Source organism: Acinonyx jubatus, chromosome C2 (assembly GCF_027475565.1).
Source record: "Acinonyx jubatus isolate Ajub_Pintada_27869175 chromosome C2, VMU_Ajub_asm_v1.0, whole genome shotgun sequence".
In the NCBI taxonomy this organism is placed as follows: domain Eukaryota; kingdom Metazoa; phylum Chordata; class Mammalia; order Carnivora; family Felidae; genus Acinonyx; species Acinonyx jubatus.
Window position 1 is genome coordinate 37,208,045 of NC_069384.1, and position 20,276 is coordinate 37,228,320.

A 20,276-nucleotide genomic window follows, 5' to 3' on the forward strand; every position below is an offset into this window, starting at 1 on the left:
TAAAATTACACTGTATGTTAACTAACTCTAATTAGAATTTAATAAAAACTTCAAACATAAGATAATAAAATAAAATAATTCATTTCAAACATGAAATTAAATATTTAAAAATATTTTGTCACAAAGTGAAGGATAATACAATGCATACTGATAAAGAAAGTAAAGAAAATCTCCCACATAAGTTTAACATTTTAGACTATTGCATATAGGGATGCATGGATATATGCCATCTTTTGGCAATTTATGAAATTAATTCATTGATGAATCATAAGAAGTCAGTTAATTTGCACATTTACTGAGACACTAATAATATATGTAGATAATAATAGTCTTAAACCTATGAAATGAAGATATTTAAAGATATTTAATTGCATCTAAGAAATCTTTTAAGTTTTAGAAATGACTTTATTCATGCAATGACAACTCTGTAACATTTTGACCATTGTCCCACTTTAAAATATTGAAAGATCTTACAACCATTAAGCATTTGATATTTTTTAAGTTAATTGATTAATAGCATCTAATAGTAGACTATTTAGAAAATAGAGTGTTATCTATACCTTGTACTTGAAGATGACATTATTTATCCAAATACCCAGAGCTCACATTTTGAGTCCCTGGTGTACACACACACACACACACACACACTGATCCCAGGACTAGAATAAGTGCAAACTCTCTTCCAGTACCCGGCCTGGGTTGATGGTCTAAAGGGGGCTTATAATCACATGTAAGTCTCTGACTGTCATCACAATCACACTTGCAACCATTGTAAAAACTATCTAATTGAATCAATCTTTTTCCGCCATAGTTTACACGAAGAATTAGTTCTGTGTTGTGATGACAAGGAGATTACTAGGATTTCTGAAAATAGTAATCTAACAAAAATCTTCTGGGCCTTTTAGTTTTCTCCATTTCACAGAATACCCACTGGAATTCTCCCTGGGGTTGAGGCTGTGGTAAAGCTGTGTTCAAGACAGGTGCTTCTCATACTTGTATACATATAAATCACCGTGGAATCTTGTTATAATGCAGAATCTGATTCCGTAGGTATAGGGTAGGGCCTGAGATTCTGCAGTTCCAACAAGTTCCCAGATGACAGTGGTGATGCTGGTCTGAGGATCACCTATTGTATAGCAAACCTATTGACTATTTCAGTGTAGAAATTCTAATTTCTGAGGTAGTTATCAACAAGAACAAAAATATAATTTGCTTTTGAGTATGTATCACAAATGCTGAGATACTCATGTTTGGTTGGGGTATTTTCTTGAATATAACAATCTTAGAGTAATGAATGTTTGTTTGTTTATCTCAGTAAGACGTTAGAAGTCATCAAATGCAACTGCTTCATGTTATGGTTGAGGAAAGTGAGGGTCAGGGAAGTTGAGTATATGCCCAAGGTGGTACAGTTAACAGCAGGACATGCACTATAACATAGGAACTCTGACTACCCTTTCAACAAAGAAACCCTAACTTTTTTGGCATTTCCATTTTTTATATATATATTCTCTCTGACACAAAACCTAAGCATGAGTCAATAATGATTAGAATTTCACCTTTTGATGCTCACAATAGTTTAAATGATAGCAGTATCCTTGGACTTACTGACTTTCCTAACAGCTGAAACTCACAGTAGGCAACTATCTCTTACAATAATAAGAGTATTCACACATCCTCTTTCTTCTGGAGTCCACTTGCAGTTTTATTATGGACATTTTGCTTCTTAATTTTGAGAACCTGGGGAGAAAGCTGGACAGAGAAATGAATGGGTCATTAGTTAAAAGGCAAGGGTTGAATTTGTAAAAGGTTGTGGCAAAGTAAGCAACAAATGGGAAAGAGCGAAGGGCATCAATATTGATCGTGCCTCTCATCTTTCCCTGTCTTCTTGCTTGCAGGTTTCTATTATGTAGTCTCTCAAACAAAGCAGACTTTATTTATGGTGTGACTGATTTAACACTACTGAACTAGTCCATCATCTGCTAATTTGGTCCAATTAAAAACTGGTCATAGGGAAAATCCTGGGAATTAAGCTCATTTGGAAACACAACTTCTGATTTATTTATGTCCTGTTCATTTATATCTCCTCTTCTAAAGGATACTTCTCAGGGTGCTGATTTATAGAGGTAGTTCTTTCCACATTCCTAAGTTCCCTTGCGTAGTCACTTTTGGTTGAGTCCCTGAAGAAAGTACATATATGTTTTTTTTTTCTTCCTTCCTTAAGGCTATTGCTAAAGTAGTTATAGAGGATTGCCTAAGATATCCTGCTATCCTGAATTAGAAAAATCCCACTAAACAGCTAGAGCCACCATTTATAAAGCACTTACACATTGCATGGCCCTGTACTCACGTGTTTGCATTCACACTAACCTTTATAACTCTAAAACTTTAGTGCTATTGACATCCATCTTTTGCAGTTGAGACTACAAACATTTGTTAAAATTTTAACGAATTAAACATTTTAAACATTCGTTAAAATCACCAAACGTTATGCAGCAAGTGACAGCTATGGTATCTGAACTGGGGTATGCCTGATCGCAGTACTGACCAATATCGTCACCAACTATGGTTTACTGAGATTTATGTCTAGACTAAGTCAAAATTCTGAAGAACAATCTCATCTCCTGCACCCTTAACTTTTCCTTCTCCTCCACACAAGTTCTTGTAGGCAGGTAGGTGTGCCGCTCCCTATACTTATCCTCTCCCACGCCCTCTGCAATCTTTCCCTTTTGCTGCTGGGAACGTTAGAGAATGCTACTGCAGCTGGTGAGTGGGCAGGTGCAGCCACCATCTGCTCTAGGACTCCAAATGCACACAAGAACTTCGCACCCAGGACCTGGCCCAGGCACCACAGATTCCAGAATCTGCTGGGGACACGGCTAACCCCGCCCCCTCGCGGTGGCGATTGGCTGAACCATCCCTGATTGCGAGGCACGGATTAATGGAGGCGGGTGTCTCCTCTGTTAAGTTAGGGCGAGACGTCTCAAAGGAGGTGAGACCCCCGGGGGTTGTGTGAATGGGGGCTTCAGTTCTTCCTGCCCGAAGGGTCCTTGAGAAGCCTGTTTGTTTTTCCCGGCGCTTGTCTCCACCCATCCCTTTCTGTCATTGGCCAGGCCTGGTAGGCGGGTGTGTTTCCATTGGCCGGGGGGCGGTGTCTGTCCCTGGCCAGGGTGGGGGCGGGGCCTCCGCCGCGCTGAGCTTGCCCTTGTGTCTGGTGCTCTGTAGAGCTGCCGCCACCGCCGCCGCCGCCGCTGCCGCCGCTGCCGCCGCCGCCGGTGCCTCTGCTGCTGCTGCAGCCGGAGCATCCGGGAGCCGCCGCCGCCGCCGCTGCCGCTGCTGCCACTAGCGCTGCTTCCACTGCTGCCACCTCCCTTCCCAGGACCCCGAGACACCCCGAGCGCGAGCGGCGGCAGCTGCTTGCTTGCTCCCCCTCTGCCCCTGCCCCTCCCTTCCGTGACCTACCCACTCCTTGCAGCCCTCGCCCGCACCTTCTCCAACACCCCGGCATCCCTGCACCACCTGCTCGGGCACCCCGGCGGGCTCTGGGACTTGCTGTGCGCGCCGAGAAGAAAGCAAGCTCCGAACCCGTGCCTGGCTGACGGGCTGTCGCGGCTGCACCACCAGCAGGAGGAGAAGAAACTATTTCGCCCACCGAAACCCCATTCTGCGGGTGCTTCGCAGCTGCCGCTTCTGCTGCCTGCAGTCCAGGTCCGAGGGTTCGAACACCGCAGCGGCGGGGACCGTGGGTCTAGCAGGCGCCGGGAGGACACCGGCGGAGCCCTGCACTCTGGTGTCCCGCTCACCAGCATCACCTAGCCCCCTCGTTCCTTCCCCAACCCTTTAGAGAAGGGACCATGATTTGGAAACGCAGCGCCGTTCTCCGCTTCTACAGTGTCTGCGGGCTCCTGCTACAAGGTAATCCCCGCCCCGCCGCGGGGGGCATCAACTTCACGCCCATTCCCCATCATCCCCACTCCACCCCATATTTCCACTCTCCCCCTTTCAGTCCCCCAGTCCCCGGCGATTTCCACCCCCTCCCCCTACTCCCCGGTGCGGCAGGGGGCAGTGGCAGTTTGCTCCAGCCCCTCGAATCTCTAGCGCTGGCTCAGCCTTGCTTTCCCGGCAGTCAACCCCTTACGCGGCACCTTTCGCCTTTTCATTCACCTGAGCTTCCTACATCTCTCACTCTCTATCCCCGCCAGCAACACCCCCCCCCCCCACGCCTTTTGGCTGGCAACTTGTGCCTTCTCTGAACATTATACCCTCCCACCAACCCCCACCAGCCACCTCCCACATCACGCTCCTGTCCGACCCTCTCTATCCTTGTCATCTCTCTAACCTCCCTCTTTTCGGGTCGCCTTTCTCATTCCCCTTCTTCCCACCGTCATCATATCCGTGTATCTTTAAAAAGTGAGTGAGAGCCTGGGAGCGAGCTACCGAGACGGCGAGAACAGCAGCAGCGGCAGCACCGTGTGCATTGCAATAACATCCCCGGGGGGGAAATGTGTTGTGAGACGTGTCATTCACCCAAGAAGAGAGAGGAGACAGTGTCTAGGATTTAAAAAAAAGAAAGAAGGAAAGAAAGAAAGGAGAAGAAAGAAAAAGAGAAAGGACAGGAAAGGAAAAAGGGGAAAAATCAAGAAATTAAAAAAAAAAAGAGGGAGAGGAAGGGAAAAATTAAAAGACCCAAAGCCACTTTATCAACAAACCCGTTTTTTTATTATTCAGTTTGTGTGGTTTTCTTTTCTTTTTTTCTTTTCTTTCCTTCTTTTTTTTTTTTTTTTCTTTTTCTTTAAGCAAAGAAATACATGCACCTAGGCAGTTACTTTACTGCTAAGGGATTTTCACTTGGATTCCCTACCTCACCATCCGCTCTGCTCTCTGCCGCTTCTTTTCGTAATTAATATTATCCTTTCACGTGAAATGTAAGAACCCCTGCGACCGCAGTGGAGGGAAACCGCACAAAACGGTGTTATTATGCAAATCACTGGGCTTGGATGCGGAGTGGCTAGGGAACTGGGGTGCACTTTTCCTCAGACCCTCTCTTTCGGAGGGAGGAGGGGGCTGTGTGGAATGGGAGGAGGACGCTGGTTATGAAATGAATGGCAATGTATGGAGTAGGAGTGCATGGGGAGAGTACACTTTGGGTGGTGGTGGAAGCAGAGACGGCATGGTAGCTAGGGCTGGATGGGCAGGGGCTGGAAGGCGGAAAATTGTTGCTTTTAAGGAATATAGGGATGCGGCTTGAGTGTGAGATACAGGAAGGATGGATGTGAAATGATGGTCGATAGGATTTTTAAAGCTAGGTGACTCTTGATTTCTTGATAAATCTTTGCCCACCTCTCACCCCTCTGTCATCATTTCTGTAGTTGTGGGAAAGATAAGTTGATCAAATGTATTTGTCCCTGGGTAAAAGGAATCTGGAAGTAAGACACAAGTAGACCCACAGGCGTGCAAAACCCAGTCGGCCTTTGGAGGATTTAAATGAGGTCAATGAACCATCTTTCAGCAAGTTCTTGGAATGCATCCTGTCTCCTATCCTCCAGGTTATATAGACTGGGACGTATTTTATTTATGCATGTTTATGAATGTAAAAGAAGAGATAGTGGACAGAATTTTCCTGAATTAACTAACTGACCTTGTAGAAATATTTCTTACAGTATTTTGTGGTAATTTTGTGTGTTTTACGTTGGATGTAAATTTCAGATGTCATGTGCCAGAATCCCCGAGAAAGCAGACAGCCTTCTTCCTGCTTACGCTGCCTCGTCCCATTTCCCACCGCTCACACCCTCACCCTCTCACAAGTACCCCAGGTGGCTGACACATTACTTAGGTTTCTAATCCATGCTGAAACATGCTCCTAGATACCCCACTTCACCTCTCAGTAACTTGCATTTCTCAGCTCTGAGTGTGTGTGTGTGTGTGTGTGTGTGTGTGTGTGTGTGTGTGAACGCGCGCGCGCGCCCGCGAGTGCGCGCGCTCGCTCCATGCCGGGGACTGGGAGTGTGATGTGGGGAAATCAGTTAATTTGGTGATTGCGATGAAAATTCGACACCGCTGGATGTGTTTTCCCTGCCAATCTGTGTGTGCTGGCCCTGGCACGTCATTGCACACACTGCTGGGCTGGTGTGAGAAGATTATTTATTATAGAGCATGTGGGCAATGGACTGCACTTGGGGGTCGCCTCCTCTCTGCCTTCAACATTTCCCGTGAATTGTCTATTCAGTGCACTGAAAAATAACTGTCTGCTGGTGTCTCATTCTCTCTCAGCCTGAGAGAGGATTTACTCTTTCTGTACCAGGGGAGATTCCATCAGCTGCATTCTCTTTTATTAAGGGCATGGGTCTCTTTTATTAAGTATGTAAACCAATTATTTAAAAAGTGCTGCTTATCACAGCAGAGGAGGGGTGGTGGTGGAAGGGGTGTGAGTATGCCAGAGAAAATGCACCACTGAACCAACAGCAGCACCAGCATCAGGTCCAAATATGTAAATAAATAAGCGTCCTATACAGCAACCAGGGAAAGAGCACCAGCCCAACAATGTCTGTGTACTTATGAGCATCTTAGATCAGGCCATATTAATACACCAAAAAAGAGAAGAGGATTTAAAGAAGAAGAAGAAGAAAAAAAAAAACTAGAAGGGGAGGGGGCACAAAACACCATTGGATTGTCTTCTCATGTTTATGGCTGCCTCACATTTATCAAATACTACTCCACAGACACATCACACTTTGTTGATATTGTCAGTCCCTGCTCAAACAAATTGCTCATGCCTTCCTTGTCTTAGTCTTGGCTAAAAACATTGCTTCAGGGTTCAGGTTTATGTTTCTCCCACAACCCTACTGTTTTATTAGGACTTGGTTAGGTTGTAAAATGAAAGCTTTATTTCCTGGACACAGATTAAGTACTTAGCAGGTCTTTCCTTTCTATGTGCAGAGAAAGCAGGGTGGCTGGGGAAATAGTGAGCAACTGATTTTGGCTAGAGGGAATCTGCTCTTCCTGCTAGTAGTTATGACTAGGCAAATACTATAGGCAGTCTACACCTTCTTATTTTAGCTTTATTAGAACTAGAGTGGTATTCTGTCACGTAAATAATATTAATCAACTTATTTACCCTTCGTATTATTATCCCCTTTCTTGTGCTATGCCTTATTTTAGACAAGAAGACTCATTTGAATATATCTTCTCTGTGTTTTACACTGTCACAAATATTTTCCTTTTTCTGGGAAGCAAAATCAACCTTTTGCCTTGTTAATATGTAGAGTTAACGAGCCAGTGGTGAGAACCAAGTCAATGATAAAATAAGTTTTTTAAAAAAGTATTAAATAGTTCTAATTCTACATCATCTACTAGTTTGCCCTCAATGGAGTCTTGGGAAATGGAAATAGATTGTTACATGGAAAATAAACATGTTTCTGACCAAAGTATAACTTGGAAGTTTACTACTTAGGTAATGAAATTTGCTTCAGTGTTAATTTATGGGGCATCCTTTCTTATTTTCCCCCATCACAGACAGAGGAAAAATCTGGGATAAGGGTAGGGAACAGTGTAGAGAAATGAATTTCTTTAGATGGAGGTGTGCAAAAGCTTGCCACCTGTAACTAAAACCTCTCTTGGTTACAGAGTAGATCCAGTTCAATTGCTAACCCTGGCTAAAGCTGTATCCCTTTCCATGCCTGAGGGGGCACTGCAAAGATGGAGACTGTCTTGCTTAGCACAAGAAAACAGTCCTAGAAAGGGCAAAAAGGAAAGGACACAATCTAACCCGAAAATAGACATGCATAGAGATTTTGTTGTGAAGTTTGTTTCCTTTTTAGAGTTAGTCTTCCAGAAAAACACATTCAACACACATACTGGGAATTTAGAGTTTGGTTTTGTTTTGTATTGTTTTGTTTTCCATGAGACATTTTGGTAAATGATTTGTTATAGCTAGAAAGAAAGACTTTCAAATTGAAGGTCAATTGGACGTACATGTTGCTTGCCTCAGTATGAGGCATGAACACCCCCCTTACATTTTTAGAAAGTATATTATAAAATGCAAAATACAGTTAATAAAATACTGATACTACTTCCTAAAAGCATGTCTCTCCCATTCCTTTCCTTCTACATGTAATAACCTTTGTCTTGTCAAACTCATTTCTTACGTTGAATGTAGTTCCTGTATTCTGCCTTTTTTTTTTGTTTAACAACTAAAACCTTGAAAAGTAGAATCTGTACGTTAGAGCCAATGACTATGATTTAAATAGTCAAACCCCAGACACTTAGTGATTAAGAAAATCTGCCTACAAGTATGAGTAGTTTCTGGACTAATGTTCTATCAAGATATGGAAGCCTACTTCATCATCTTTTCCCCATTTCTACAACTATTAAAACTGTGGAAGCATAATACAACAAAAGTAAGCATTAGTTGAGAGGCCTCTTTCTGCCTTCTCCACTAGAAGATCAGATACTTGAGAACTATTTGCCTCACATTTAAATAGTGAGATGCTTTTTTTTTTTAAGAAAAAAGTTCCTGAATCATTTAAAGATCAAATGGAAGTGCAAAAATGCTGGAAGAGATCTGAATCAAGCATTTTAAGGTGGCCCAAAATCAACACCAAATAATATCAATTTTCTTTTTAAAATAAGGTATCTATGGGGTATCAGATAATTGAGAAAAGTAAGATTTATTTATTATGAAGGATTTCGGGTACATTAATAATATAAATGGACCTATCATATTGATGTTTTATTTGATCATGCTGACATGCGTTCCATGAGATTTATTAAGAAAGAGCCCTCATTTTAATAGGTTGGTTAAACATCCTTGGCAAAATCACCCATTGTGTAACAGCTGGCTGAGTAGGTTGAGGAGACAGTGAGAAGGAAAATCACAAACCAAGGAAACTGAAGTTAGAGTTCTTTGTGGAGTTGGCAGATCTTGGTTTGTATACCCTCCTAACACAGCTCTAGTGCCCAATGATTATTAAACTTAAGCTTCCTGAGGGCAAACCCTGTACCTTTGTTATCTGTGCAATCTTCTTATTCTCAATTTAGTAGATGCATAATAAATATAGTATTAGATTAAAATACTAGGTATGTCCAAATTAGTTCCGATGGAATTAAATAGTTTCTTGTCTTCATAATCTATCAGCACTTAAACTTTGTTCAATAATGCCACAAGAGTTAATGTTAATATTTTGTAGGCTGTTTTGGTTTAGGAAACAGTTTTCCTATAGAAAAGTATATAGTGATAGCTCTTGATATACATCTTTAAATGAATACAATCTGATCAGTTGTTCTTGCCATGACATTTTCCTACCCATTTTTTTTTCTTTTCCTTGATTATAAATCCCCGATATTTTGCATTAGATCAGATCACCAACTCATTTCATGAAAAAAAAAAAATGAAAGGCAAGATTTAAATTCACTGATTTAACCTAAAATATTTAAAAGGACAAGTTCATTGCCAACATTTTATTTGAAAATGTCAAGCATTTTTGGAGTGTAGTTCTGTAGTATCAAAGAAAGGCATCTCTGCAAATTCCTTGTATAAAGAGGTGGGTGAGGATTAACCTAGAGCTGTGGCAGCTGAAGCCCCCTGCTGTGTGATGATGCAAATGGCATCTCAGGCCTAATGTGCTCTGCAGCGGCAGGCGAACACACAGGAAAGCAGTCATGTGGCATGAGTGAAATGGGAAGTCTTTTCTTAGCTTCTGGTAGTCACAAACCATCCTTCAGTTTTCCATAACCAGAAATAACCCAGGGTATTTCTAATCACGTGAGCTCATGACAAAGAATAAGAAAAAAATACATATTTTATTTAGAGATTAATAAATAAATCCTAATAAAATTATCAATGTTCTCATCAGATAAATTGTGGATATTTTATTTTCTTGCAAACTATCAGGGACACAGGCCAGTTTAGTGAAGATGATAGCAAAGTTAAAAATAGGATTTCTATGCAGTTGGTTGTATGTATTGGACATAATAAACATTAGACTAGGAAATATTCTGTTATCTTTCTCTTCTTTTAGTGAGTAAGGAGTCAGTCCCTTGTTGTGGTTTTGGGTTTTTATTATTATTATTATTATTATTATTACTATTTTATTATTATTATTTTATTATTTCATGTATTTCATATGCATTTCATGTATTCTAAGAATACAGTAGTTTTAAAAGAAATAGAAATTAACTGTTCAGTGTCTGTTCATGTAGTTTAGTACCATGAAGTGGAATTTGTGGTAACATAAAATCAGTAGAGAATATTTCCTCTTGGAACAATATTATTTATCACAGGCAACAGCAGCAAATAGATCCCTTAATAAAAGTAATACTTCTAGAACAGTTGTTTATGGGCAGCCTATCAGGGAGGCATATCAGATAACAGAAACTAATGTAGCTGTGTTTATTTTTATCCCGTTTGTTAGAAAACAAAATAATTGAACATATTATGCATATTTTCATTCAAGATATGAGCCCAGTTGGTTCTGTTAACATGCTCAGTGGGTTTCTTTAAACAGATATAAAATTATTATCATATTAGAAGTATATAGTATGTTTAAAAATTAGGAAAGTAAATATTCTGCTTAATTAGGTATCAGTTAAATATTAATGTCAAAATCAGAGGTGTAATTATTGAGAAAGGAAATATTCCTCAATCATTTATCTTTCTATATACACATATATACAAGTTTAAAGTGCACAGTTATTTTTAGGACTGAAGGGTATCTTTATAATTTTGTAAGTAATCAGACTTTGGGGTTCTCAGGGATGATGTGTGAGGAAAAGGCAAGAGTTTATTTTGTTTGCACTCAATTACTTTCCTTTACCCTTTTCAGGAAGGTTAAAAAGTATATTTTTGAACAAATTTTCTTAGTGTTTAACAATGATTAACATTTCCACTTAAAAATACACAAGCAAGATTTACAATTTCTGAATTTGCAGTAGAGCTGAGCATCTATTCTGAATCTTCTTTTGTGCTCATGAAACTGAGTGATGAGACCCTATGGCTACCTGAATAGACACAGGGCTGAGGTTGTAAGGAGATCTGCCTTGGAGAAAGCTGGCTATTAATTATTCACATTCTATTTTAGAGGTCTTTGAAGTAAATATTAAGACAGTCATTATTCAACATTGGGGATAACTCTTTCTAAGTCAGCAAATAGTTTTTACTTGAATTTTTAAATTATCTTTCAGCGATTTGAAAGCTGAAGGGGAAGCGCCTGTTTAGTCCTAAACAGTTATTCTGGGGGCTAGATACTGACGTCATTAGGAATTGTTTAGGAAATAAAAATAAAGAATCATTTGCGTTGAGGAACATAAAATCTTAAAGCTAAGAATGATCAAATAGTGCTAATCATTTCACACGAGAAAACAACAGTCTTTTATTGGTCAAATTGATCCCCTAATAATTTTATTGTGTTTGATGATGGTTTATTTACTGTAACGCTGCATTCATTGTCTATCTAAAGTCATCTTTGGAAGTGGAGTGAGAAAGCACCTTTCCGGACAAGGATGTTCTGCCAAGTGCTAAGTGTATAGCTGTTCTATTGATTCCGTGTAATTTATAAAACCAATTAATTTGTTCTTATAAAGAAATATTTTTGGCTTCTTTGCCAAAAATGTTTGCCTTTAAAAATCCAAGTGACTCCCATAAGGTTTACTTAAATGCCCAGAACTAAAATTTATAGTGTGTAAAATATGTTTTTACTTTCTTAATGAATTCGTGTTTTACACGAACCCCCCTAGAGAAAATGCCCATGACACCTCTATTTTCCATTCATTTTCATACCTTATATGCCTCCTGCTTTCCAATCTTAAGGAGTATACTTAGGTTGAAATGAGAGATGATTAGAACATTCGTACTTAAAAGCAAATAAAAAAATGTACGATAAGCTTATTAATTGTCATTCCTTTACTGCTATCTATTTTATGTGTTGAAGTCTGACTAGTAACTCAGCTTCCTTTACACTCTCCAGGTATATAATATCCCTCCAATCCCGAACATGCTACCAACCTGAAAGACCTATTAAAAGTAATTAACGGGGAATAAAGAATGGTTAAAGAAAGGGGGTTTTGCTAAAGCCTGTATATTGGATACGTACAGATTGGGTGATTTTCCTTTCAACCACCAATGTTTTAGCAAGGATAAAACACATACTGTGTGCTTTTACTTGTTTTTGTTATTGCTATTACTGCATTTTGTGAGAGTTCAACCTCCTTAGCTTCATAATAAAAATGGCAAAAGAAGAAGGAAGGAATGTGAGTCAGCCAGCCAAACACACACAGAAACGCCTGGCAAAGCTGACTAAATTAGCATATGCTAGGCTGAGTATTTCCCTCTGTTGTTACATAATCCCTTTCTAACACGAAATCAGTTCTCATACTTAACCCTTTCAGGAGGTTTGGAATTCTCCTACGGTTATATTTTCATTTTGCATTATTTATTTTCTCACGAATTGTGTAAATCATCCATTGAGGGCTTTTATGTCAAGTTCTTTTCCCCCCCTCTTCAGTCTTTCTGTATACAAGTGTTCCATTCTGTGCCCAACTTCAGGATTCAAGAATCAACTTTTCTATAGCTTTCACTGAGAGGATCTAATTAGCATTTTAGGCTCTCTTTGCTCATGTGCAGCTTTCTTTAGAAAATGTATTAGTTCTATGAGGTTCCCCTAAGGATTCATAATACTCTAGTTTGTTACATGTACTGTGATATTCAGTGTGCCTTAATTATGCACGTGTCCTCATTTCAAAGCCTTTTCAGGGATCATGTGGGATAGAACAGGGGTCTGGCTGTAAGTTCACTGTCATGTATTAATGTGTAGGTGGTATTCAGAGAAGGATGTTTCTGAAGGCAATTATATATCTATGACTCCAGTATAGCAAGCTGTTACATTCTACGCTTACTAGTTACCCTGCCAAGGCAGAATGAAATTCACCATTGTGATACATAATACAGTATCTGTTATTTCTAAATAGTTCTTTGCCCTGGGAATGAAATAAAATAATGAGTGAAAATGTGTATCCCTTATCTTGAATAGGGATTGTTCCTTTCACTCTCTTAAAAACAAGAATCAAAAAATGTTCCTAAATCAATACTCTATTCCCTAACTATCCTATTAACACATTTACTATGGTGGGATCTTGAAGTTATACTGGTTATTATTTGAGGCTATAGATTTTTAGATAATATTAATTGCCTGCAATCGCATGGGCTCCCAAATGTCGGTGCACTGCCAAATCTGAGACATGATTTTTTCAGTTTTTGCTTTGGATGTAATTTGGACAACTGTGAAAGTGTATAGGGACATTGAACTAAACATACACACACACACACACACACACACACACACACACACACAGAAAGAGAGAGAGAGAGAAGTACATGAGAGAGAGAGAGAGAAGCACATTTTTTTTAAATAACTTCATTTGTAGAGGGATGATTATAAGAACTGACTTATTTAGTACATGTCACCATTTATAAGGAGAATATTTTCTACATTGCATGAGTTTGAGAATGTACCTATTTTAATTGTACCCTTTGAGTTGTATTCCTCTATGTATGATATCATCAGAAAATTTGAGTTTAATTTCTAAATACACTCTTTTTTTCTTTTATTTATGCCTGTTGCAAAAAAAACATTTTGTAAGTTAATATATACTAACAAGTAACCAATTTTTGTTTTGTTATTTTACACAACTGCATATTTGTAACCATATTATTAATGATAGCTTAAAAAATATTATTCTCTGGGAACCCACTGGAATTTTTTATTATGAAAATTTTTTACCAAAATCTGAGGTGTTTAAGTAAACAAAAGAAGGCCATCTGTCCATTATTATTTGAAATTTTATGTCTTCTTATTGCATGAGAGAACTAAGCATTTTATTTTGTCTATGCTATGATCTATATAACCCCTTTGTATATTTTTATTATAGCATTTTGAATGTTTGGTATTAATTTATCTGTCTGCTCTAGTGGACTATAACCCCCTAGAGTACAGGGTCTCAGTCTTCATTTTGTTTCAAGTGCCTAACCTAAGGTCTGGTCTGTGTCTTTTTTTTAAATGTTTTCATCCCACTGATTGATTATTTCTCTTCCAATCCATTTAATCTTGACACATCACTTTAATTGGATCCAAATAATATTTAAGTATTTATGCTATAACTGCCAAAATGCCAATACAGTACTCTGAATAGAATAAATATTTGCAATGAATTTTCATTTGTATTTAATGTACAGGGAGAAGACAAAAATGGATACTAAGAAACACACACAATTCTAAATAATGACATACTTCACAAAAATATGGGATCATTACTTTCAGTTAGGGTAAGCAGTTCAATTTTTCACTGAAAACATTTGTCTCATAGCTTTGAATCTTTCTTATTTCTCTGGGCATCATAACTCCTCGTCTTTTTTCACCTACTAAAGATTTCTATCCCTAGCCCCCAAAATATTCCTCATGATGACTTTAGGTAAACATGAGGCAAATCATCTTATTGTTCTACTTAGAGTAGCTGGTATTTCCGGATAAATGTATAAACAAAGAGGAATTACAAACTGACCTTGATCTGCCAGATTATCAGTGGGGACTGACCTGCTTTTGTTATTGCCAAGCTGGAGAGTAGACATTCTCTGAGTAGTCTCTGAAGTACAGACTCAGGGTGCATTTTTCTCTCAGTTGAACTGGGGGAGATTACACCTGTTTTATTTAAAAGGCCTTCTAAAGAAAATCCTAAATAGTGTGTGTGTGTGTGTGTGTGTGTGTGTGTGTGTGTGTGTATTTTAATGCTTAGTCATACTTCTGCAATTGAGGACACATGTTTGCTGTGGTTGAATTTGATTTATTTCCCTTTTAGCATTTTGAAAGACAGTGGGAGGTAGGATGAGAATATTAACTGTTTTTTGAAGAGAATTTAAATATAGTTACTGGGAGCTGAACACCAAGGGAGAAAAGACTTTCTACAATTTGCAGTGACTCTATTTCCACATAAAGTATCTTAAGAATGCTTTTTCTTACAAGTCCCAGTGAAATGTAGCTTTTCTTAAGTCACATAATTTTTTTTTCAAATTTAAAAAATCAATTTCTCTGATGTCTTTTGGATGTTTGGCTGTTTAATGACTTTGGATATCTGAAAAGATATGATTAACTAGGCTAACTTAAGATTTACCTTACTACAGGTGCTGAAATCACTGTATCATCGTCATGTAGAAATGCACATTCAGTAAATAAATATCCAAAGTAGACTAAACTAGTTCAATTTATTAAGTGTTATTGCCACTTTATGGAGTTGATATCAAGAATTATATTCTCCCATAGCTACTGTTACTACCTAAAATCTTTATGTTAAAACGTGACTGTCAGTATAATGCAAGAGCTGTAAAAGAATAACCTTCTTAGCGTGGCTTCTGTTAAACCCTTGCTGATTGACTTTCCAGAGCCTAGTGAATAAAAGGGAACGTAGGTTGGGAAGCAGTTTTGGTTGACTATTTTTATTCACTGTTATGATGAAAAAATATTTTAATGTTACTGAAATTTTATTATATTGAGAATATTCTTATGAATCCATTTAGAAGCTACATATTGTAATTTTTTATGTGTAACCACTTAGTATCTGAAAAACTGGAAACATTAGAAAGAGTTACACCTTCATATTTCTCAACAGTGTTAGCCATAATGATCACTGAGAAAGTGAACTTTTTAGTTTGATATAATAAGGAAAGCATTTCAGACCAACATTTTTGCCCAGAGTCACCAAATAATTATTAAAAAAATTTTTTTAATGTTTATTTATTTTTGAGATAGAGACAGAGCACGAGAGGGGGAGGGACAGAGAGAGAGGGAGACACAGAATCTGAGGCAGGCTCCAGCACAGAGCCCAATGCGGAGCTCGAACCCACAAACCGTGAGATTGTGACCTGAGCCAAAGTCATAACCTTAACTGAATGAGCCACCCAGGCACCCCCAGAGTCACCAAACTAAAAACTATGTCCATTATATCCTTCAAAAGAATACTGCGCAGAATGTATTCTCTTTATAGAAAGATTTGATGCTAACTAACATGGAAAAGCAGTGAGTGTTGAGTAACATTTACAAATATATTTTTAAAGGTCAAGTAAAATTTATAGAGGATAGTTTCATGTCCGCTGACTCACTTTTTTTTTTTAACATAGAAATGCTACAGGTTAGGTAAGACTAATGGTATTTTGCAACTTCCATTCTCTGTACCCTTTCACTTTTATGGAATAGCTAAGATAAAGGTATTGATGCAGGGATAAGTTCACAGTTTTTTAGAGATCTGGTAGAGATCATTAAAGTCAGATTTCCTTTACATCTTTGTTTTGCTTTACCCAATTTTATTGGCTATACAAGTACAGACTACTAACAAAGCAGAACAGGCTATCCTTGAAGGATAACACAGCATAGAGGTATATTTTGTAATAAACAACTATGTTTGATGGATGGGTGTGGACAAGTTGGGAAGACGTTCTTTTTGTCACTTAATGGTGGTCTTATTATAAGCTAACAGTAAAGTTGATATTTCCTCCTAAGACTTAATTCATATCATTTTTCATACCAAATGGAGAATGGGAGTAACTTGGTGAATAGAGGAAGAGGCAATAATATAAACCCCTGATTCTTGAGTGGAACGTAGGCAGCAGCCATGCCAAACTACTGTTAGTGTCGAAGCATTAGTGAGGCTGGCCTGGTGGGTGGATGTCTTTTCTTTTGTAGTGAGAATTCTCTATTCTGTAGAGGGAGGTGATATCATTGGACTAATTCAGAGTTTGATTTTTGGAAGTGCCCTGCAGCAGTAAGACATAATGGTAGGAATCAAAAGACCTAAGTTCTCATTAAGCCATGCCACTATTTTAGAGACCTTGAGCAAGTTACTTCGGCAGCTTAGTTTCTCCTGTAGACTGAGAAATTGGAACCACATCCATTCTTTGATGATGTGTTGTAGAAGAATGTTATGGATGATTGAGAACTGCAGAAATGGCATTTTTCTTTTCACTTTTCACCTGATGATAATTTGTAACACATTATAGCATTAACTATGTGCTCATAAAATACCTTTACTAAAATTTAATTTTTTTATATCTATACATGCATTACTTAATATTTAAAGATTTTCACACATGTAAAGTGTTTTTTTTTTTTACTCTAATACATGTGTCTATATAAATTTCAGAGTCTTCTATTTCTGTCTTGTGGCCATCAGCCTGAGCTTGAGTCGTACATTCTTTTTTCATGAAATTACATCAATAGATCAACTTTGAAAATTAGTGAATTGTTGCCATTAGCCATTTTCATTATTAGAGAATAGACTTTAGATTTTGAATTAAATTTTGGTTTTTTGTATATGTGCACTTAATGTATGCATGTGTAAATTTTTATAATTGTTTCCTTCTTAATCATTTTCTTCTTCATAGCCTTTGGTTTTCTTAAACATAACTTCCCCATCCACTGATTTGTTTTTCAACAAATACCTACTTGAAGGCAGCTTTATAAATGCTGGATATGCAAGTGAAGAAGGTGGGAGTGGTTTCTGCCCTCATGGAGCTTATAGTCTAGTAGCTGAGACATGGGATAAACAAATAAAAATATGTAAAACCCTATCTTTTTTTCTGAAACAAAAATTCCATGTTTATAGTAATGGGTGTTCAATAGCTACACAGTGCAGCTATATCAATGAAGATATGACATCACTGATTTAACAGCATTACTGTAAACCTCACTGAGCTTTTAACATTTTTTTATTTAAGGTTAGGTTAAAGAGCTCTCATTTTCTCCAATTGTTTATCCTGAAAACATTCTCAGTATGATTCCAGTGTCTTTCTTTTTTTTATTAATACAAGTTGAAAGAAGCCGATGAGTGAACAAGAAATATTCAAGCATGCTCTATTCTAACTGATTTGTTCAAGAGGATGATTCATTTAATTTCATAAAGGCTCAGCGGGCCAGAACAGTAGATGACCAGGTCAGCAGAGGGAATGTAGGGGAGAAGAGGTCTGTGAGAAGGATCTATGTAACAAGCAACAATATTTAGTTTTTTAGAGCTGAAGTTCTGCTTGAGCAATTCTGATGTTACCAGCGACAGTCATTTAAAGAGCTGCTGATGCCTCAGGGAAAACATTTTTAAAGTGTCCTATCTAGAAACAATGTTCCTTGTACTGTGTCATATATATTAAAACTCCATCCCTTGCTTATATTACAATACTACATTCTGCCTGATTAAAACCTGTGCTACTATAATATGGGTTTCTTGAGACTGCCGATTAAATGTTATTGTTGAAATCTTTCCTCCTGCTCACACTGCTCTGAATATGATTGAAATAGGAATCACCTGGTAAACAAAACTGGAGAACAGATGAGAATGCATTTAAAAACTTTAAAAATAAAATGAATTTTATATAAAATTATGTACAATTTTAGAATATATAAAATCATATACATGGGTTACAAATATTCTTGATATCTTTATATTATTTCTTATAGAATTTAGCTCTGACTAATGACCTCAACATGCAAATGATGTCATATTCCTAACAAATTGTATGGCATTTTCTAATATTATTATTAATTGCCCATTGCTGTCCCTGAAGTAGATGATATATGTCTTGTAGTAGATAGCATAAAAAATATTTTTTTAAATATATACATTGGGGATTATAATGGTGGTGGTCAAGCATGTACAGTTATTCTATTTAGAGATTTATTTATCTGGATTACAGAAAACAATACAATGCACAGCTAAAAAAAAAACCCTCAGCTTAACCATTATCTTTAATTTTGCTTTTTTTTTTCTTTTAAAGGAAACTTTAAAATTAAAGCAATTCAAGTAAATGCTCTATTGCAGGTGATAATTTTCAAGAACGTAGTTTTATCTTAAATGATTTATTTTGAAAATACATTCAGTTCTCCAAAGTAAGTCAGAGATGCATGCATATTTGGAAGCTTTTCTATAGAGAACTAGGTGGTGCTGTTCTGTCATCTTTGTGTCTTAGTGACTTCTTTGGTCCTATTCTTGATTCATTAAACACTTTCATACAATGGTAAATGCATTAGGTAAGATATGGTCTCCTTGTAGCATTGATTTTTATTAACCAAGTTTACATAGACCTTACATGTTTGTTTTCAGTAGTTTTTTCATACCATAGAAAAAACTTGCTTCCTAAGCAGTAACATTTATCATAGTTTACAAGTTCTCTCTTTCTTTAGGATTTAAGATAATCTGAAATCATCAGATATTTGTTATTAAGTGTTTTAAAAAATGTGGCCCTTGGATATTTTATTTGCCAAAGTTCTTACTATTAATTGATTTGGAATTTAAAGCGATGACATTTTTGTACCCTTTGAGTTGATTTAAAGTAAAAATGCCATAAATATATATAAGTTCAAGGAAAACACTTTTATTATTTGAAATACTAAACCTTGAATTAAGCCTTTAAACAAAAGAAATAGGAAAACTTCCCTTGAAAAGAAATTGTTTGCTTAATTTACTTCTTTGTAAGAAAACTGACCTCAATTAGGCTGTCAGTTAATCTTTTCATGTTTCAAGATATCATTAAGTTAATTGTGCCTCTCAGTGATCTTGTGGTACCCAATAGTCAGAAATAAAATAACACACTTACTTAAACCTAATTAACAAAAAAGTTACTCCACTGCCCATGTATACTTAGGACACTGGTATATCTGAGGTATATTTTCTTGATAAGAGTTATATAGCTCTTTTCAGATACATTTAGGTTTAGGAAATGCAGATAAGAGAAAACTGAAAAGAATTACAACTTTTTTGCATCAGAAATCTTCTCACGCTATATACAAGGAAATTCAACTTATGTTTCTTAATGACTTTACAATGCCTTTGGGAAAAAGTATATCATATAATTTATTATCCAATGAAAATATGGACATAAAATAAAGATGAAGTACTTCAAGAGTTCTACTCATGTGACTCCTTGTGGAATCACAGTCGTATCATGTTGACTGAGGACAAAAGTAGTTTCTATCCTTCTTTATTTCTGATATAACAAATCCTTCTTGGTGCTATTTATGTCATAAAACATTTAAATTTTACCCTAATAGAAAAGTGAATGTTATTTAGAAAACTCTTTGTGTTTTCTGTTATCTCACAAATCTTATCTGTGGAAGACAGAATCAATATGGAATTTCAGAATTGTTCCATGGCATGCCATCTTACAATGAAGAGATAATCTCTGAGATGAACATCTTCTAGGCCAATAAACCTAAGTGAAAGTGCTCTTAGATTTCTGTACTCATGTCTGACCT

General features: G+C 37.3%; 1 protein-coding gene across 1 annotated transcript in view; it reads left to right on the forward strand.

Annotated features, from left to right (window-relative positions):
* The first annotated feature begins 2,938 nt into the window (after window positions 1-2,938).
* LOC128315375 (uncharacterized) overlaps window positions 2,939-20,276 on the forward strand; it is a 520,211-nt gene continuing 502,873 nt past the window's right edge. Inside the window, exons 1-2 of the mRNA XM_053221890.1 lie at window positions 2,939-2,989; window positions 3,223-3,912. Of these exons, the coding sequence (XP_053077865.1) occupies window positions 2,939-2,989; window positions 3,223-3,813 (642 nt within the window). The 3' untranslated portion in view covers window positions 3,814-3,912. The remainder of the gene's footprint in view (window positions 2,990-3,222; window positions 3,913-20,276) is intronic.